The sequence below is a fragment of the Microtus oregoni genome, unplaced genomic scaffold (assembly GCF_018167655.1).
Source record: "Microtus oregoni isolate MIOR12 unplaced genomic scaffold, Mior012 000025F_ref0000491, whole genome shotgun sequence".
In the NCBI taxonomy this organism is placed as follows: Eukaryota; Metazoa; Chordata; class Mammalia; order Rodentia; family Cricetidae; genus Microtus; species Microtus oregoni.
Genome location: NW_024543084.1, coordinates 7,940,796 through 7,962,680, shown reverse-complemented (window position 1 = coordinate 7,962,680; position 21,885 = coordinate 7,940,796). Strand labels below are relative to the sequence as shown.

The window sequence follows — 21,885 nt, the reverse complement described above, 5'->3', positions numbered from 1 at the left end:
GCCTAGAGCTCTCTGTTTGGACCAGGCTGGCCTCAAACTCATAGAGATCTGCTTGCTTCTGCCTCCTGAGTTCTGGGCTTAAAGGACAGTCTTAATTATGAATGGGAACATTCCCTGGCAAGGGATCACGGACTGCATAAAGGAGAATGAGAGCTGAGCACTGACAAGCATGCGTTTATCACTCGTACTTCTTGACGGCAGATGTGATATGACCAGTTCCTTCAGGCTCTGCTACTGACTCCCCTGCACTGTGGCTCAGAATAAACCCTAACTTTCTCCTTAAGTTCATTTTGTCACAGCAAAGCAAAAAGTAACAATAGTAGCACATACCAAAGGCAGAAGTCCACTGTACAAATCTCCACTCTTTCCTGACCCTGCTTTCTCTGTTGCTCAGGGCTGGTGTAGAACCCGAACTCTAGAACCCTAAGAAACATCAGGCATATGGCTCCTCATTGCCCTTTCCTTCTTTCTGTGGCCATTTGAATTCTTGACTAGCATCTTGCTCCAGGCTTGTCAGCTCTGTTTGGGTTCCTATCGAACCCTCCCCTGGCTACTGGAAGTTTTATGGTAAAAAATTCTTCCAAAGCTTTGATTCCAGCTGAGGTCCCAGGAAGGTAACCTAGGGTTAGCACTAACCATCTGCCTAGTCACCAGAGGGTTACAGCCAAGGTCAAAACCTGACTACAGACTATTTCCCTCACCCCGTCTCTCTCAGTGCTTCCCTCAGCCCCAGTACTCTCTCACTCCCCAGGAATTATGGGAATGTGTTCCCCCACCCATGAGTAACCTGGACTTCTCTGCTCTATCCACCAGAGTACATCCAGTAAGAAGTTGTTCTGGACTGAATTACTTTTATTAGCATCACGCTGAGTTATTGAAATGATGGCTTAAATATGGCGCTTGGCAGGTACAAAGATGCAAGTTGATCTATAGACTGCCACTGAAGACCTGGAAAGATTTCTGGAGCAAGCAAGGGGGCTCAGCAGGTGATGGTGCTTACTGTAAGTCTGATGACTTGAGTTTGATCCCCAGGACCCACCTTGGTGGATGGGAGGAGAAGACCACGTCTTGAAAACAAGCTGTCCTCTGAGCTTCAATACCCTGAAAGGACACATTGTAGGAACTTGTCCTAAAAAAATAGTTTGCCAAATTTTGATTTTTTTTGATCCCACTTAAAAGTTTGCTGTTTAGATCTGGCATTATCCTGGTAACTTTCTGAACTATTGGCTGTGGCCTTTTCTCTTCTATCTGTGCTTGATCATGAGTCTTGTGAACTAACAGAAGAAATTCCCTATTCACAAATCTTTTTTTGTGTGTTGAGACAGGGTTTCACTGTAGTTTTAGAGCCTGTCCTGGAACTAGCTCTTGTAGACCAGGCTGGCCTTGAACTCATAGAGATCTACCTGCCTCTGACTCCCAAGAGCAGGGATTAAAGGCATGCACCACCACCGCCCGGCTACGTATAAAAGTTTCACAAGTACTTCTTACCTTTGTCGAGGTGTCTCATGCCACAGACTCGAATCTGTCTAGCACAGCTTCTGAAGCTACCAGAAACCCTCTTTGTGATGTTTCCAAGGTCCACAGCTCACCCTTCCCATGCTCAATCCCTGCACACCTCATTTCCAACACACAGGGGACAATGTATTCTGCTTTTGTTTGGAGCGGTCAAGAGAATTTCCACACGCTGCCAGACTGCTTGTCTTGAGTACCTGCTGACAGACTGTATAGTAGCAATAATCTTTCCTGTAGCATATGGCTGTAGTCATGAAGGGCAGAGCAATGGTAGAAGCCCAGCATAGGGTAGTGCTGGCAGCCTGGGCCAACTTCTCAGCCCAGGAAGAACTTTCTAAAATCCAAATATATTCTCTCCTTTTCCTGCACTAAAATCCCTCTGCTCTTAGTACAAATCTAAACTCCTTAACATGCCTGCAGGGACCCGTGACCTAATCCTGTATACTTTCCAAACATCCCCCAGAAGCGGCCACATACCACAGACGTTCCACCATACTATCTACATCCTTCATATTACATATACACCTCACCATACCACACATGCCCTATGCATCTTCCACCACACACACGCTACCCTCGCCCTCCATCACACCACACACACCCCATCTTTACACTGCACATATGCACACACACTATTCAAACTTCATACACCCCACTACACCACACACACCCATGATGTACACCATACCTATCCACATACATTATCCACACCAAACACACACACCCATCATACCACACACACCCTGTACACACCCTGCCTATACCATACACCCACCATACACACTCCACTGTGTACACTGTGTACAATTCATATACTGCCCCTATATACCCTCACCATATCACACACATTCCACCACCACACACATACTATATATACCCACTATACCACATGCTAAGAGGTATACCCTATACTACACATATTACCATACCAAACACACACTACCCCACATACGCGACTATATGCACACACATACAAATGCCCTATATCACAACCCAACATACCACTCTCACACACACAAATATATATATACATGCACATATAAATCATATATATATATATATATATATATATATATATATGTATATATCCTTTTCTGGGCTGAGCCTAAAGGAAGTGGGGTTTTTTTTGAGGGAGAGAGAGAGAGAGACAGAGAGAGAGAAAGGAGAGAGAGAAAGAGAGAGAGAGAGAGAGAGAGAGAGAGAGAGAGAAAGGAGAGAGAGAAAGGAGAGAGAGAAAGGAGAGAGAGAAAGAGAGAGAGAGAGAGAAAGGGAGAGAGAGAGGACTGACTAACCCCTGATGGGAATGTGAGCAAAGTAAATGGAAGTAACCCGGGCAGCTCAGAGGGGCATTTGGGCCGAGAAAAGGAAATTCTCCTTTGTAGTGAGATGCCTAAAATCAGAGAGGGTTTTTAAACAAAGTTTGGGAAAAGGCAGGGGTGGGGTGACCCATGCTTAAACAAAAGTCTGCAATGCCTCTGCTTTGGGAATGCTGCATGTTTGCAGGCAGGGAGTAGACACACCACAACACTCAATTCTTTTCGTCCTTTGAAGTACCAGCCTCACTGAGGGCACAGACAGAGTGCGAGCCTCCTCACCATGGGCAAACCTCCCCCCAGTGCCACTGAGTGCCAGAAATGGACACATAATCTCTGCTTTACTTCCGAGTTTAGTCCAAGAGCTTCCCTAAAGGTACGGCTACTACCCATGCCCTAACAGAGAGGAAACCATGCTGCATGGGGTCTTAGTTGCTATGTCTGAGATCACGCCAAGACTCCACCACTCAGCCGCTGAGTGATCCAGAGCAAGGTCTATGTCCCGGGTGCCTTGAGACCCTGGCTTTACTGGGTACCATAGTAAATAAATGGCCCTGTCTATAGAGTATCCAACCTTACTAGCGTTTACTAATACTTAGCAAGTATCGGCGGTGGCAGCTGTTTTTATCCCAAGGGTTCCTTACACAGCATTCTCGATCCACCACTCTAGTATGAGAGCCATAGGCAGCCAGGAAAGCCATCAGAAAAGAGGAGAGAAAAGCCTCAAGCCCTAACTCTGCTCCTGCAGACACAGCGAGGTTAGGGGCTGTTGAAATGAACCTGGGCCAGCAGGAGAGTAGATACGACCCCTTAGCTTGTTCTGCTTGGAATGTGCCAGAAGTTTTTCAGAGGGCAGTTTGAGACATTGGGGATGAAAGTCAGGTTAGATCTCCTGAATCTTCTTTATAATTCAAGCCATTCCCCACACTTACAGTCAATCCCCAACCATTAAGGTTGGTGGTCCCTTTGTCAGTACCCTGGGCACTTCCTTGGGCTCTGCTCTGTTGTTTCTACTAAGAGCAGGAACCTCTGGCATTCCAGACCCATGGAGAACAGAGCCAGCCCCGCACCGTGGGTTTTTTCCTTGGCTTGTTCCCAAGAACAGAGCTGTCAGGAAGGTAGCCCACTTGGTGCCCTGGAGTGGGTGGAAGGATTCCTGCTACCTGACTCCTTGCTGTTCTAGGCTGGATCCCAGGGTCCTGGCTAGGGGAGGGCATTCCTATTTGCTGAGCTGCTTGCTCTCCAGTCTCAGGGCAAGGGTATGTTCCCACCATGGGGTCTGACCTCACGCTAGCCACACCCTGGCTTCCAGAAACCTTCTTCCTAGGGAGAATGGTAGGTGCTGGGAAGAGGGAGGAAGCAGGCTGGAATGAACAGAATTGCCAGCACCAAACACAAGCCCGGGTCATTCCTGCTCATTTGAGCCTGCCAGCAGGGTGCCCATGGACACTTCTGTAGGCTGGGGTTTCTCGCTTGCAAAGCAGATTACAAAAAGGATCCAGCTGGTTACTAGTGACTTTAAAACCAATTGTTAGTAGAGGGCAACACGCATTTCCCCCTCTGGACCCTGTACTACTCCTTCAGGCATCCTTTTCCTGCTACCCCAGTGAGGATTTTTCTTATTCAGCCATAGGAGCACCTGGCTCCCCCTACGGCAGCCAAAGTAGATGTTGCCAAGGGGCTGCAGAGTGGGCAAAAGCCCAAGGGATGTGTGCCAGGTCACATCTCCAACATTCCCCAACTGGACAAATGCCACTGGTGGCTTTTTCCAAACTGCCTTTCCAGACGGTGGCTCCTTTTCCTCTCACCTGCCAGGACCTGCATTTCTATTTCTGTTTTGAAAGCCTCAGGGAAGTGGACCAGAATAATTAATGATTGATTCTCCAGCACAGCCACCAGGAGGCCGCAGGGCAGGCTGCTGGCCATCTCCTCAAAGTGTGAGGATGGAGCAGAAATCCCGTGAGGCTGCGGGCAGGATTGGGTTTGTTCCTGGGGGAGCGAGCGGTGGGAAGAGTCCAGGTGCTCAGGGCACGTCTACTCTTTGCGAACTACATCTCCGAAGTTTGCAGACCTGTCTGCCAGGACCTCTGCTGCCTTCCTTTTAGGTCAAAGGACGTCCACCGTTCCTCTCACAGTAGCTCCCACCTCGCCATGGCGCCGCGTGCGCAAGCGCATGCTCATTGGCCCCTTTATCTTGAGGTTCTCGCTCAGGAGGCTTTTGAAAAACTCATCCCGCTTTGGGGGAAAGGATTAAAGGAACTGACGTCTACTGAAAAATGCTAGAGGAGTTTTAACTCAGCCTTTCTTGGGCGTATTGCCTCTGCCTTTGTTGTCTAATAATAATTAACTTTTGTACCTAGCTGGTTTTCAAAGGGCTTTGGCATTTGTATGTAAGTCTATTCATCCCCGAGGTAGGCCTACCCTTTCTCTCTACCTCACTGCATCTCACGTCCCACAGAAAAAGAAATCAAGGCTCAGAGAGAAGGAATGATCCTATTCCACGCAACCAGGTCTGGCACACTCACCTTCTAACGCAGAGTCGAGAGCTCTCTCATCCCTAAAGGATGCATTTTGGTTCAGGAATGAACATTAAGTAGGGGGAGACAGGCTGTTAGAGAGGGGTGGGAGCCTTCTGCCTTACCTGTTCTCCAGGAAGATTGCACAGGGAACCTTCTGTGCCTGCACGTTAAAGGCGAAGATGAGGTTCCGGGTCTCCTCTGCTGTGGTACTTGGGGTACCACTAAGAGCATGCTGGAGAAAGTACGAGGGGTGGGTCACCTCAGCCAGCAGGCTCCAGGGCAGCCCCAGTTTAGTGCGGAAAACCTCAGAACCAGAGCATCCAGAAGTTTATTCTGCTCAAACGCCATCTTCTAAAAGCTCACCAGACCAACGTTGCATTATAGCCCCAGAATATGGATTATATCAACTCAAAAAGTTGTGCTGCATAGAATTGCCACTTTCCCCCAGGAGTGAATGGAAAGTTGAGCCTGAGGGAATATTTCTTTCCCAAACCTTGAAATATGTGGTCAGATTTTTCTAGAAGCCAACCAGCATTATTCATGGTTGCAGTTTAATATTGGCAACAAATTAAATTTTCTTAGGAAAACACAGAGTATAAAACTTGTAACTGAAGCGGGGCGAGGGGGATGGGGGAAGGTTGCCAGGTGGTGGCAGCACCCTTAATGCCAGCTCTCAGAAAGACAGAGGCAGGTGGATCTCTCTGAGTTCGAGGCCAGCCTGCTTTACAGAGAGAGTTCCAGGACAGCCAGGGCTACACAGAGAAACCTTGTCCCAAAAGAGCAACACACCAAAACCAAAACCAAAAACTTATAACTGGGTTTAAGCTACAGGCTGCTAGTTGACAGCCCTGGGAAAAGAGCTTATGTGCGCCAAGCTGAAGAATAGGTGGTGGGGGGGGGCATTTTAAAGGGAACTCTCTAATTTCCTACTGAACTAAAAGTCGAGTTATAAATATGTTTTGACACTTTTTTACTGAAGTCAAAAAGAGAGGGTTGAGACTTAAAAGCTTGAAGAAAAAGTTTTAGTAAATACAAGTCTTTCAATCTTTTCATTTTCCAAAGAAAAGACCGAGACCAGAGCAGCTTCGTTCAGGTCGCTGGGTACTGCTAAATGACGCGTCTTCTTCTGTATAGGTTGCAGGAAATCAGTATTTAGACAAGCAGGCATGGTGTTCTGACTCCTGGTTGGTTCTAGAAGATCAACCCTGCTTAGTGTCCCCCTGGCGATCTATGGCACCTGCAGCCTGAAGCAGGCACGCCCTCGAGGCATTTTGGCCTGTTTTCCCTTGATAAGTAGCTAAGTGCAGGTGCACATTAGATTCTCACAGTAGAATATTGCCATAACTTGCTGTGGGCCTAACTATGGGAGAAAAGGAGACCAGTTTTGTTGGTGGGTAAAAAGAGTATGGAGAAGAGATTCATCAGCTTTAATGGTTATTAGACCTTGGGCTTGGGTGGAACTTCTGAGGTTTACCAAACTGTGTGGGCAAGGCTTCTCAGCCAGCTTGGAGTACTGCCTCCTCCCGTGGAGAGGGTGCAGGCTCTGACCTCTGCTGTGGTCTACTCATCCCACAGCTTCCCCCAATGGAAGGGAGGGCGGGAGCAGAGCTGTAGGAATAGCCCTTGGGGGTCCTTGGGTCCTGTACCAAGAACCACGCCCATCCTGACACAGTTGAGCCTCCTCTCCTTAGGAGGATGTTGTGGTAGGGTCAGATTATCTGGACCTTCCATGACTATAGAGCAGGCTTAAGCAACAATACAGAAGCATTTAAAACAATAATGCACTAGATGCTTCCACTTAGAGCCCTTTAACGATTCGTTTACAGACACACATTCTCTTTTCTTTGCACACAATGACTAGATTTCTCCTAAATTGAGATGCGAGAAAGGCCAGATGGGGTGTGAAATAACTATCCCCTTTTTTTTATTTAGAAAGTTGTGAGTTCTCACACCCAGGTGCACGTATACAGCTCCCCAAACACCCCAGGGTCCTCTCCCCCTGTCCTGGCTTCCTCCTCACTCCAGCCCTTTCTTCTACCCCTCCAGGCAGAACAGTCCCTTCTGCCCCACAGAGCTGTCCTCTCAGCTGTAATCCTAAATCCAGAGATCTAGTCTGAGATTGCTGGTGGGTAGAGGGGGGCATGACTCACTGGCGTGTAGGTTCTTTAGAACCTTTGCTCCCACGTGCTCACAATGTCCCCTTGGACGGTGACTCGGTATCAAAGAGAATTAACTATGAAGAGGGAAGTGGCAGCCATTGCTATGGCTAAGAGCCTCTTACTCCTTCCCCAAGGTTGTCTTTTACATCACAGAAGCCATTGGCTCCTGTGTCAGTTGCCCCAGGTCAGCTCAGGACTAGGTGAAATCTAAGTCAGACAGTTTCCTTCTCCCAAGTTCCCAATTCCAAAGAACGAAGGAGAGAGCTGATGGCCCTGCATGTTGGAGAAGAGAGAGAAGTGGCCTTAGTAATAACCATTTCCTTTAGCCTAGTAGTGAATAAGTCTCTATGGCCCAGGCCCAGAGAAAGTGGCTTGATGTTGATCAGGCATCTACTCTAGAGAGGGTCACATCAGCAAGTAAGGCCATCTTGCATGAGTGGGCTTCTACTCAAAGACCCGAGCCCTCACACCGAAGTTCTCATACAGAAAAGAAAAGGCCCTTTCCCCATGAGCAGAGGAGAGTTGCAGGGTGTCACAGAACGACCTTGAGCTCACTCTGGTGGTCAGTGACCCCAAGAGTCTCCAAAGAGTCACATCCTCAGGCCCTGAGGGTTTCATCTTCCACTCCCCCAGTGTTTCCAGGCCTGCTGAGTTAGGACTCCGCCGCCCTCTCTTCCCTCTGCTGGAAACAGAAGCTCCAGCGAATGTTTCTAACTCCTGAGTCCACTCAGCCATGTCCCCCTTGCAAAATCCTCCCCTTCCCTCACCCCCCTGCACCCAGCCAGCCAATCCGCGGCCTGAGAGCCTCGCCAGACACATCTCCCAGGGCCTCGGCGGGATAAAACTGGTTGGCGATGCCAGGTGGATGGGAGCAAACTTCAGAAGGAAGAAGAGACGCCTGGGCCCTGGGCAATCTCAGGGGCAGACCCAGGCAGAGAGGGCCTGAGGCCAGCAGGCCAGGTATGTTGCCTAGGGGCTAGGAGGGAGCAGGCTGGGAAACAGCTGGCCTGTGAGAAAGGAGAGGGTCCCAAGAAGAAGAGAAGCCTTTTCCTTCTCAAGTTAAGTGATGAGGCAGGGGCGATAGAGGGATGGGGTACCTGGCGGGGGTTTGGGGCTTCCTCCGTGCATTCCTAACTATGAATCCTCCCAATAAGCACATTCGCTAGGCCAGACTGAGGTTGGCCTCACTTCAGCCAAAAAAATATTCCCTAATCTTGGCACTCAAGGGGAGTCAAAAGACCTAGCTTGGGGAGGGGATGTGGAGTTGGGGCCTCAAGTCTCATGTCCTTTGCCCTGGGTTTATGCAGGGTAGCAGCGTGGCTGCTGGCGCCGCCAGGACCTGCGTAAGAAAGCCGCGAGTGTTCCGCAGGCTGAGCGACTCCCTGGCGATGCCTCACAACTCCATCAGATCCGGTAAGGACCGCAAAGGGGCCAGGACCCCCAGCCCTCGAGCCGCCGTGCGTCGGTGTGTGCGCTTGGCCGGGTAGGGCGAGAGAGCTCACGCTCCAGGCTGGCGGGACCCTCCTGTGTGGGGGCACAGCTGGGGGCGCCTCGGGCTTGGCTCTCCACTGGGGGCCACCTTGCTGCTCTCCAGTTCTTGGGTCTCCCTTTGCCCAAGCTGTCGTTTGCCGGCCTTGGTTTCTGAGAACCACAGGAAGCAATGAGGGGTTAACTGTGGGGTCCCAAGGGTTGTCCTTTGAGGCCCCCACCCCAACCATCTTGCACAGCCATTGGACAGGGTGGATATCCTGTATGCTCTCGGGCCTTAGGCCAAGCAGATTCTAGACTTGCCGCGACCCCTATTCTTTGATCTCTGGGTGCACGCAGTTCTTCTCAAGACTCCTTAGGGCTCCGTGAGCCCTCCCCCCACCTCTGCATGTTTCGTCCCACGGAAAAAAGGAGTCTGGGCATTGGGGTGTCTGGGAACGGTGGCGCACTATGGTGCTTCTGGGTACTTTCCTACCTGCCTTGAGCCAGGCAGGGACCCAAGCTCAAGGCTTCCACTGGCGCAGACTAATGCCGGCCGCCAAAAGATCCCAATTTTCCTCCCCCACCTGCGTCCCAGCCCAGGGCCTTCAAAAGCTCCCAAGCTCCCTGCAGCTGTGCCTGATCCACCCGCTCGCGGCTGGGGTCAGGGTGTACTTGGGGAAGGAGCCCCTAGGGTCCAGGCTGGCGAGCGTGGTGGACGCCCGCCACCCAGTCGCACGGCCAGTGCGGACAGCGGGCGGAGGCGCGACTCGGCCCGCGGTGATGGATGGAGCCAGGTCGGGCGCGAGGAAAGCGATTTATGGGGCCAGGGCGCATCGCGATCGATTTGGGCCGGCCAAGTGAGAGGAAATCAATATTTCAGATGAATTCTCCGCGAATATGAAGTCGCGCTCAGCAAACGGGACATTTGTTATAATAAGGAGGGTCGGATCCCGCGCGCCGCGCGGCTGAGATCTTTATTTAGCTGCCAGGGTCAGACCGTGCGGCGCAGTCTCGGCTGGGAGGGCCCGGACCTCACTGGAAGGGACACCACCAAACCCCTAGGGCGCAGAAAGGCTTCCTAACCCCTTTGGTTGTAAAGCAGTGGAGGAGACAGCAGGATGCTCACCCCCGCCCCGCTCCCAATGTGGGACCCTAACGATTTTAGCTGCCCTGGCCAACTTGGGGCAGCTTCAGCGACTGCGGCGTGGACACCTCCCCGCGCTTCCCTGGCGCAGTCAGTGAAGCTGCCTAGCACCCCTGATCCGGCTTCTCCTGGGGACCCAGCGCGCCTCTGTGCCACTTTCTGAGGCCAGGGCAAGATTTTAGCCCCTTAGTCTTTAGTCAGACTGGCATAAGACACTGAACATCGCCTCCGCCTCCGGAGCTGGGTGGTTTTCCAGGCCCAGCGGGGTCCGGCTGCTGCTAACCTCTCTGGCTAGGCTTTTGGCGATTCCGGGTTTACTCTGCTTCGACCTCCTCCTGACCTTTCCGTTGGTGACAAGAGTGGGCACTCACAGACTTCGAATTCACGAGGATGAGCGAGACTCTTCTCAGTCGCCGCTTAAGAAATAAGAGTGTCAGAATTTTCCCGGTTTGGCTTGTTTTCGTTCTAAAAGCACCCCTTAGAACAAATGAAGATAAAAATAAAAAAAGAAAAGGCGAGAGGCACGATTTACCTTTACTTTATTCTCAGTCAATGACTGCCCCAGTTGCCGAAAGAAAGGCTCTTTTCCTATCAGCTCAGATATAGATCGCCCTTGGGTATGAGTGCCTCCCTTCTGTCTCCCGCCCCACCAGGTAGTTTTCTGTCCGAGAAAGCCAAAGGAGGCTCTTTTTCACCCTCCTCCAAACAAAAGAAGAAATAAAACCGCGAAGGAGAGGACGAGGGACTTTTTCCATCCATACCACGACTTTTTAAAAGATGAAAAATGCCCAAAGGAACCCCAATAGTTAAAATCTGTTCCGCATTTCTCTCCTGATCCCTGTGCAAGCAAAGCTGAGCCAGAGATGCTCGTTTTTCTAATCATTTGTTTGACGTGATGTCCCTTATTTAGAGAGGAATTCGTAGCTGACCCTTTTTGTCTTTTGTTTTGTTTTGTTTTTTTTTTTTTGAAAAGACCATTCTTCAGGTTTAGCGGCTGGTCCACAATTCTGCTGGCACCTCAATTTCTGCCTGCGACTGTGGAGTCTGAGGGTTTAAGTTTTCTGCGGAGTAGACTCCAAAGCGCAAGAGTCCTCTTGGGCTTTTGCCAGGCCAGATCCCCTGGTCCAGCCATGCTCGCTGATCAGCAAAAGTTTCCTTCGCACTGTCGCTCCCCCTTCACCCTCCTCTCAAGCCGGGCTAATTGGGTCTTGCAGAAAGGCCTTAATATCTTTAGAGCTTTATTCTCAAGGATAGTTCGTGCTCTGAGTGAATTATTTTGATATCGCGTTGGGCTGAGCGTTCGATAAATCCGCAGGATTTTTTGTTGCACCGGGGGACAAAATTCTCTAAAAGCAGAAGCATTAAAAAAAAAAAAATGAAAGTTGCCTGAAGAATGATCGGTGCCACTTATATATTAAAAACGTAAATAATGTTTCCACGAAGAGGATAGTTTGGTTAAAAAAAAAGCGAGCAGATTGTCACTAAAAGTAATATTCAAAAAACTCGTGGAGAAACTCTTCCCCTCCGTTCCTCCTGAAACATATTATTCTAGCGGTGGATGAGAAGATCAAGGGAAGGAACTAAGTTGCCTTTAAACACCTGCAGCTGGGAAAGGGGTGGGGAAAAAAAACCCATTGGAAAGAATCTGTTTCCTTCCAGGTTTCTTGCCTGGCTTAGGGGGAAGAAAAAAGAAAATAAAAAGGTTTTCTTGAGAGGTGAAGCGGTGTCCAGGAACATAAAGAGGTATTGGGGTTCCTCAATTCATCTTTGTTTCAGGATGGTCCAGCTTCCCATCCTCGCAAGTTAATTAGGAGATAATTTAGTTGCCTTGCGAATTAGTTTTAAGATAAGTATCTTTTCAAGCCGTTGTCACTTTAATTGCCCCACTGATTGATAAGAAGTAATTATTTCTAATTGACACTTTTTTGATGTCTATTGGAAGCATTTACTTGAGACCTTTCTGAAGTAAAAAGAAAGTTAATTAATTTTTATCAATCTACACCCAAAAGGACAAAGGACGCGAAGAAAACAAAATAAAAATCAATACCGTGTAATTTTTAATTATTAAGAATCATTTTTACTTGAAGGAGATCTTCTGTTAATATATGAAATCAGAACATTGTTTGACAGTCTCAAATCTCCAATTTCAGTGAGTAAAACTATTATGGGCATACGTTTTCTGTGGATAAATTTATTAGGTCTTTGTGCACCAACTTCATTTGGATCAGGTTCCCTCTGCTTTGTGGGGTTTGTTTTGTTGGTTTTTTTTTGTTGTTGTTGTTTTGTAAAATCAATGAAACTTGGAATGCTCTGAATAGATAAAAATCAGTTTTTTGTTAGTAGCTAATTTTGAGTATGATTTACTAACAGCCGTCCTGGCTCTCTGTAATTATTGACGGAGCTGGGTGGAAAGGTGAAACTTTACTTATGGTGGGTGACACATGCTGTCTCATACCTAAACCTTGGAGTAAGCAGTTTAATCATTGACCCCCAGGACATTGTACTGCGAAAGAGAAAAATGCAGGAAATAAAGAAACAGAAAAATAAAATAAAGAAAAGGATAAAGTGAAAAGAGGAACGGGGTGGGGGAGAGGGAGGGCAGGGGATGGCTGGAAGAGATGAAGGTACACCATTTACTTTGGGAAGAAGGTGGCCCAGTGCAGGTGACTGGGATTCTTGATTTAAAAGGTAAATTGAAATCCTGATTTCGGAACTCATTCTTTTGAACATATACACTCTCCCACAGTTCCTGAGCCATCCCTCAACACTGCTCCAGGCTCCTTCTTTTCTACGTTGAAAAGGAGCAAACTCTTGGGCAGCCAGCTGGTTAAGATATTGGGCATCTAGTTATCAAAGTTTTGATTTGAAAATCTGTGAAGAGAAACCCAAAACAGTGTACATTGTGTTCTACGAACATGCATAAAGATTTGGATGTTGTTTTTATTTGTTCTAGAAGCCCCATCTCTGTTTGCATATTCACGCTTCTCATAGGTAGGCTTGTGACTTATTGACATAAAATATTCCTGAATTAACCCCCCTCCCTCTCCCTTCTCTTACATATACAAGCAAACACACACACACACACACACACACACACACAATTGTGCACCTCAGGAAGAGAGGAATAGAATCACATAAAATACGCTCATGTTAGTTAGGTTAATTTCAGCCAGTGTCTTTTCCAACCATTTATATGAAAAATAAAATCCTGTCTGCTTTTAATTCTGTTTCTCCAAGATTATGTGGAGCTGCAAGAATGAGGAAGCATTTCCAATGAAAATGAAATTTAAGACGCACAAACAGCAGATAATATCACATACCAACCTCACTATGAGTGAAACTGGAAAAAATATATAAATAATGCAAAAAAAATCAGCAAGGGAGAGTTTAGTGATGGAAAATTCCCCTGCAATTAAATGAAACAGTAATTTAGTGGAGATATGCCTGAATGAATTAGCATTTATTAATTGGCTTTCATAAAAACAATGTGTGTGTGTGCGCGCGCATGCACCTGCATGCACACACACAAGGGTAGTGTAGAAATTATAGATTCCTTGCAGGAAAAGTTGCTCAGATGTTCACATCAAATCATGCCTTTGTCAAATTCTCTCTTTTTGTGTATGTGAAAAATTTCAGTTCCTTTACTCTCAAGTTTCACCTGCACATAGGGTGTTTGCAGTAAGGGGAACCCATCAAGAACAGAAAGGATGAAGCTGCCTGCCCTCTTTTATTTCTAAACATGAAACCAAGGAGACACACACGGGTGTAGCTGACTACACTTTGCTTAGGAGCATTTAAACCAGATCAGAAAAGAAAGAAAGAAAGAAAGAAAGAAAGAAAGAAAGAAAGAAGGCTTTCTGCCTTCTCTGGGGCACAGCTAACCAAGGAGAGAAGGAGAGAAGGTTGCTTTGTGGTTTGGTCCTTACCCAGACTGCTAGAGCATCCTCCCCAGCTCAGGCAGGAACTAGAGTTTGCAGAGTGGACTGGGTACACAATGTGTTTACTCTCTCTCACTGCAGTTGGTCAGTCTTCATTCAGTTCTAAGCATTTTAAAGTCACTCTGCCAATGCGAAAAATCCCAGAGTTCTCAGTTGAGCTGCGGAGCTGCTTTGAGCTCTGAGAGTCTGAGAATGAGAGCCAGAAAATAAGAGTACCGTGTGTGTGTGTGTGTGTGTGTGTGTGTGTGTTTGTGTGAGTGTGTGTGAGTGTGTGTGTGAGTGTGTGTGTGTGAGTGTGTGTGTGAGTGTGTGTGTGAGTGTGTGTGTGTGAGTGTGTGTTTGTGTGAGTGTGTGTGAGTGTGTGAGTGTGTGAGTGTGTGTGAGTGTGTGTGTGTGTGAGTGTGTGTGTGTGTGAAAGAGAGAGACAGAGAGAGAGACAGACAAAGAGACAGACAGAGACAGAGACAGACAGGCAGAAAGAGAGAGAGAGAAAGAGAGAGAGAGAAAGAGAGAGAGAGAGAGAGAGAGAGAGAGAGAGAGAGGTCAAAGGAGGGAGCACTGCATGAGTTCCCATTCAAGACAGGGTTGTTTTGCCTGAGTTGATGACTTGGTAGAAGCCGAGCCACTTCCCCTCCTGAGATCTCACTTCCTCCAGAGACAAAACTTCAGGGTCCAAAACTTGTTTTAAGAGAGTCAAACCCCATACTATGAATGTTTCTGGATTCAGGTGGCAATGCCTTACTTAGTCCAGGTTCTTTGGGAGAAGGGAATCAAGGCATATCAAATGTGTTCCAAGTCTGTTTCTAAGGCAATGTCTCTTTGAGGTTAAAAAGTACAAAGAATAATTGTCAGGGGGCTGGCTCTGGGCTCTAACCAACCCAATAGTTTTCCCCAACCCAACAGAGTAAATCTGGGATGGAATATCTGAAGCCAAACATGTGAGAAGAGGCTTCCGACTTTTTTTATCTTCACTAACAATGCTTCAAAGCGCATCTGTGAGGGGAGATGATAATTTTCTCACGTCCAGAGTTAGGCCAACCAACCTACTTGGATTTTCAACCACCACTCAGTATACTCCCATGGCCTCATGGAGACCTGATGACCAAATGTTTATTTTACAGGGGCCAGAAAAAAAGAGATTCTTTATGGCGAGGTTTTTGGGTAAACTATTCTTCGTTCATGTCACTGAGCGCCAGCTTTGCCTCGACTGAAGATCTTTCCCAAGTCTGGGGTCTGGGTAGAAACCAACATCTTTGTCCAAGGATAAGGGTAGAGAAGTCCAGATGTCTCTAATGAACTCTTAAGTCCCTTTTCTGCATGAATTCCTAAGGATCCCACTCCATAGTCTCAAATACCACAAGAGATGCCAAGTGTGCTAGGCTGTGCACAGCCATTCTTGCAGCCCCTCCTCTCCAAGCAATGCTCTTTTATGACCAAAGAAGGAGACACAGTCCCCCAGAGCCAAGTTTACCGTGGAACTCATCTCCCTGGACGATTACAGGTGTGCCGCTGTACTGAGAGCAAGTACATCCATCAACTCCTTTGAGTCCCATGACTTTGCCTGACAGGTCCTGCATGGATGTTTCTGTGGAAATGAAGAGAACTCATGGGCAAGGAGGCAGATCTCAGTCCATTCCCTCTCCACCCAACATCCAGCTCATCAAAACCTGGTCGCAGTAGATGGCTGTTCACACTTGCACACTTGGTAGGAACTCAGTCGGAACACTAGGCGAGGAGGTTGAAGCGCCTATACCAGCAGGTACTGTTAGAGCCTTCCGTCTGTCAGTTTGTTTTCCTCATCCATGTCCCCCAGTCTCTAGCAGCTAACTGAAGCGTGTTTGTCTGCAGCACGGGTCTGTCCATCTGCGATCTGAGGGAAGTGTTTCAGCTTTCCCCGCGCCTCTTGAAAGTTGCTGTAGGGAGATGGAGGGGTCAGCCATTAGCCAAAGCGAAGGGAGGGGCCTTCCTTCAACACATTCCTCCGAAACAATCGCCGCATCTCTGTCTATACCGGAAGTGCCACCTTCGGGCACCTTAAAAAGTTGAGAGCCCACAGGAAGCTTCATTTCCTCCCACAGCAGCTCAAAGCCACATTGAGTCTGAGTGCCTAGGTTCACTTTCTGTGATAGAAATAGTTTTGATGTATCCAGGAAGGGCTAGTCCTGGGCATCCAATCTCCTGGCCACGTAGCTAGGACACTGCGCGCGGGGCACTTCCTCCAAGTTTAGTTTTGTTTCCTCTGCAGCTTCCTCAGGGTCTCTCCCTCAGGGCGGCAGAGCCGAGGCTTCTGCTGCTAGGGAGCCTCTACAGACGTTCCTTTTTAACCTCAGCTCAAAGTGGGGTTTGTTTTAATGTCTTCATTTAACTGCCGAGCCAGCTGCAATTTTTGTGATGGTTTTATTTAAGCAGAGGAACTGAAAGAAAGGGCATCTCCCCAATCTATAGCTCCTACTCCTTCTCTCTCCCTCTCTCCCCGTCCCCTATCTTCCTCCTTCCCTCCCTCCTCTTTCTCTTTCTTTCCCTCTCTCTTCCTCTTTCTGTCTTCGGTCACAATGGCCATTGGTTTTGTCTTTTTCACTTGTTTTTCTAATTGGCCTTGGAGTGACCTGACAGTTAGCACTAATTAGTCTGCTGGGACCCAGTGCCACCGTCGGAAGAGGGCAGCAGACAGGTCTGGCTGAAAGAGGCAGCTCAGAGGGAAATGGCTTAATCTGCTGTCATCCCATGAACTGTGTGTTTGCACACACCCAACCCTCTGTTTGGGTTGTCATTTTTATTCACTGGTGTCTCCAATATTTGAGGAAGACAGCAGCACCATTATCCCTGGGATAAGCTGGGGGGCTGTGAGGTGTCAAGTGGGTGAGGAGCGTACTAGATGACTGTGAAGCTGGGGTCCTATTCCAGACTCCCACCATGGAAGACTCTGTCCTGCAGGCAGCAGGAGGGGATAAACCCTGGAGCCTTTGTTCTTGACCTGGGGCCTCACTGTTTTCTTTCTGTGTGACCTTTGGGAAGTGTGTTGTCTTTTGGGGCTTGAATAATTTAATTGTATGAAATTGGGGAATGTTTTAGGGCTTCTAGGAAGCAGTATATGTAAAACTAATGTCTTTAAATGAATATATGTTAAATATATCAATGTAAATATATTCAATATATTCAGGGCAAGTATATATATATATATATATATTCAAAAGAAATTAATATCCTCAACATGGCACATGGTGGCTACTCAAGATTTCTTTCTTTTTCTTTTTTCTTTCTTCCTTTTCCACTTTTTTGAAATAGAGACTTTAAAAGAGGTGGCATACACCTTCAATCCCAGCACTCAGGAGGCAGAGATAGGCAACTCTCTGTGAGTTCAAGGCTAACGTGGTCTACTGGGCAAGTTCCAGGACAAGCAGGAAACCCTATCTTGAAAAACAAAAATAAATAAATGAACATATAAATAAAAAATAAAGGTACTGGAGGATAGCATGAATTCCTGATGCCCCCCCCCCCCCCGCCACTTTCTGAATGCTAGAATTATAGCAATAAGTCACCTTGACTGGATTATAAGGTGGTGGGGCTATAACCCCAGGATTTCTGTATGCCAGGCAAGCACTCTATTAAAAAAAATGGTTCCACATCATGGCCACCAGGGACTGAGTGTCCAGGACACATTTCCAGATATCATATTGTTTTAGCAAGTCTTCTGAGACTTCAAATGGAGAACGTGAAACCCAGAGCTGAAATGTTCTTTTGTAGATCTAGGAGAGACCTTTTCATATTCCACATAGACGAAACAGTAGACTCATTCTACAGGGATGTTGAGATGAAATACACGGATACCTGGGAAATGTCGGCTGAGATCTCCATAGCCACTGTCAGCTGTCTCACGGTCCTAGCTAGAAAACCATTCCTTGCCTCATTACAAGAAAGCTTAGTACTGGGAGCACTGAGCTTTGACTAGAACGCACTGCCTGTGGACTTTAGGTTGGAATCCAGAACATTCTAGGGCAGCAGTTCTCAACCTGTGAATCATGATCCCTTTGACAAACCTCTATCTCCAAAAATACATGCAGTACAATTCATAACAGTAGCAAAATTATAGGCACAAAGTATCAACCAACATAATTTTATGGTTTGGGGTCACCACAACATGAGGAACTGTATTAAAGGGTCACAGCCTTAGGGAGGCTGAGAACCGCTGCGCTAGGGTCTTGATGGAATCTTCCTGGGAGCCCTGTGCCTTTGCAGTTATTCTGTGTGTGCAGCGAAGGCAGGGCACGCAAACATTTGCCTTGGAGTCTTGTTTTTAATACAGACCCATACCACTTAGTTTTTAGAAATTAAAAGTCACCATTTTTCTGCGTTCTCCCCTTTTCTTCCCACCTCCCTCACTGTCCACCTCTGTCTTCTATTTTGCCACTTTGCGTAATAGCAATCCAGTTTGAGCCGGATGGCGAACCCTGGTTGACATTTAAGTCTTAGGAACTGAGCGCCAGTTGCTGACTTCAGCTTGGCGTCACGCCTTCATTCGAATATTCACTCGTTCTTGGGAAGCCTCAAAATGGAGGTGGCAATTGTGTGTGACCGTCCACACCCCCATACCCATCGTACGATGGACATCTGATTCTGAGGCTGAGATGGAAGTAAGGAGGAGGGAACATCTGGAATCGGAGAGCCAGCCGTCTGTTTCAACTTAACTATCTTACATGGACTGCCACCTACCATGTTCAGGGCACCATGCCAGTGATGGTGGCATCTGTGGCCAGGACAAAGAAGGAGAATGCCTGGGTTTTCATTATGAACACAGTTAGAGGTACCTACTCAGGGCAGGGAAACGGATTCTTGTGAATCCCTTTAAAGGGAACAAACCCATAGAACCAGGAGGGGGATTAAGCAGACAAAACAACTCAGGGGCAGGGCAAGGACAAACACTGGCAAACAGGTCAGTCGGGAGCACTGGGAAGCTCAGGTCATTTATCCTGAACAGCCACAAGAGAGCCGCCATATCATCACGGCTGACCGATAAACCTCCTGTGGCCATCTGGGGTCTGGTGGATTCCTGACGCGCTCTGCTCCAGAAAGCTTAGCCTGGGAGCCTGGATGGGACCAGCAGGCTCCAGGGAAGCTTACGCTGGAGTCTCATCTCCATATGGCTGAATATCTCAAAACGAGACAGAATTATAGGTGTCAGCATCATGAACAGATGCCCACTTCTGCAGAGCTGAAATGCTAGGCTCCACCAGCTGGAAGGCGTCCTTTGCCTGGGACTACCTGAGGCTCTGCAGCACATCCTGCTCCTGCCCAGGCTGCTCTTTGAATCCATCCCTCTTCAAGTTGTTCTCTGCATCACGCAGAGTAGACACAACTGTTCTTTCATTCGAACGCTGGCTCTGTTCTTGAGAAGTCTAGAAATGGAGGAGGTGGCAGTGGAGGGTGATTTATCCATCCATACTCATAGGCCCATCTTATTGATGTGCATCTCTTGCCAACCATCGCTGGTATCTGCAAACCTCTGATTGTTATTTTGCTGACCATTTTTCTGTGGCCGTCAATCTGCCCCACACAGACAGCACCCATCTTGAGCCCAGAGAGTCTAAGTTTCCCTTTGGTAAAGGACCAAAGGGTGTGACTAAAAAGCTGGCCTCAGGGTCACTCACGCCCAGCTTGACGCCCTTCCCAGCTGCTAGTAGTAGATGCTCAGGTCTTCATCTTGTCAATCAACCACTTGTTGCCCATATCTGAGCTATCTTCAGCAGACCCACCACCTCTTGTAAAGCTTTCGATGATTCCTTCTTCTCCCCCAGTTCCCCCATGACATCCTAGTGCTATGTTTTATGAATGGTTGTGGTCACTTTGCACCTGGAATATTAATCTTTGTGGCTCCTGCGTTCTAGGCTTGAGCTATCGGAGGGTCTGTGGGGCCACTCACACACACACTACAAGAATTGCATGGGATTTAATTACACTAAACAGTCCAACTAGCCCCAGAAGCCTTAATTAGGGTCAAGGGGAGTCCCAGATGTCGCCACAGGAGACCGAGGGTGTGCACACTTGGATTCGGGTCCTATAGTCCTTGTGTCAGATCGGGAACCTCTTCTCCAGAACCAGAGTTCTCTCAAGTGACCTTGAGGTACACCCTAAAGTGTGGTGAGGGTGGAATGGAGGCTCTGAGATGAGAGAGCGTTGTCTGTGGCCTGTTCTGTGTGAGCAGGAGTTAGAAAATGGGAGGAAAGGGCCTCCCTCCCACGCTGAAGCCCAGTGAGAGCTGCTGGGGTACACAGTCACCTAGGTGCACACATATTAACACACACATATTAACACAGAGACACACACATACACACGTCTGGCACTCACACCTAATGGACTCACACTTGCAACCAGACCAGGAACTAGAGAGGGGTATAAAGGCGCACGAGCCACTTTCTTGTGGGCTCACACAAGGGCACAGCCATTTCTGAGAAGGAATGAGTGAGTGGCTACTTACATTTTATAGTCTGGGCGCCTGAGCTTGGTCCTCCAGCTCGAATACACACACTCATATACATACCACATAAGCTGGCAGATATAAGTTTACACACAGACATGCGCTACTACTTTCTTACACACATAAACACACTGGGAATAGGACTCTATGCGGCTTAGGAACCGCCCAGTGAAGACAGGTGATAGAGGGGACAGAGAAGTCCGTCTGTTCTCAGAGACCCCAGGAGACTCAGCTGTGCAGTGACAGGTGTGACTGATGTTCCGGATGAACCTGTGGTTGTAAGGAGATGATAATAGATGGAGTGGGGATTGAGAGTCCAAACTACCCATGGCTTCTGCTCCATACAGTGGGCGCATTGGTGCATGGGGAAAGAGCCCGTACCACCTTGGTTTTTGTAGCTTATGACTTCAGATCTGAATAAAGGAATATGGTTTATCCAGCCATGTCCTAATACCCTGACCACCAGTCCCTTGCAAAGTTAGAGAACGTGGATGGTCATCGAGGTTCAGTAGACACTCTGGGTTCAACATTATTTTTGTCAGCTGCGGCTCAGGGACAGGTGGCCATTTGGTAGTAGCCACCTCTAACATCCCTAGCTCCCTGGAGTTCTTGGTAGATCTTCCCTGATCTGGATAAAATCACTACTGGCAATTTTCTGAAGGACTTATTCTTTGTAGAATCCAGCTTTTTTTGTAACCCAAGGATGAAGCATTGAGCACACGTTGTCCAGGCAGAATTCCCTGCTCTGAAGAGGCCACCATCTCTAAGGTTCTGCTCTGGTATAGAATTCTGGAGCAGCTCTTCCCCTTGGGGCCCTTTGGCATCTGTCCCAAGCCTACTGCTCAAACTACATCCCAAGCTTGTGCAAGTGTCTATTGGACAAAACCTGAAAGGGAACGGGGAAAGTTAACAAGTTTCAGGAGCACATGAGACCAAGATTGTTGAAAAAGCCACAGAGTCGTGTTTGTGATTGTCACCGGCAATATGATTTATTCGGAGAACAAGTAGTTACTGCTTTCATAAGTCTGTGATTCTCGGGCAATGTTCTCTTGTAGGTGAGCAGAGGTGCACAGCCATACAACAGAGCCCAAAGTGCCAGCAGGGAACAGTGCATTTGTAGACAAAAATCCCTTCCAGTTGAAGGTGTAAGGTTTTCTACTTACGAACTTCTATGTCTGTTCTTTGGGACCCAGGATCTAGGATCTAATTCAGCAGTCCTGTCAAGCTCGCTGCTTCAAGGTGTTTATTGCAGCTCAATCTCTGGTCCTGACCGACTACACGTCAGAATAGCTGGTATTGGTGCAAAGGGGAGCGTGTCTGGTGTCCACACAGAGGTTATACCACTCCAGTTATGCCTC

The 21,885-nt window shown here is 47.9% G+C and overlaps 1 protein-coding gene across 2 annotated transcripts in view; it reads left to right on the top strand.

The window, feature by feature from the left end:
- The first annotated feature begins 8,346 nt into the window (after positions 1-8,346).
- Positions 8,347-21,885, top strand: part of Pax8 (paired box 8) — a 58,878-nt gene continuing 45,339 nt past the window's right edge. For both annotated transcript variants that reach the window (XM_041674540.1, XM_041674539.1), the window contains exons 1-2: positions 8,347-8,463; positions 8,811-8,916. In XM_041674540.1, the coding sequence (XP_041530474.1) occupies positions 8,892-8,916 (25 nt within the window). In that variant the 5' untranslated portion in view covers positions 8,347-8,463; positions 8,811-8,891. The remainder of the gene's footprint in view (positions 8,464-8,810; positions 8,917-21,885) is intronic.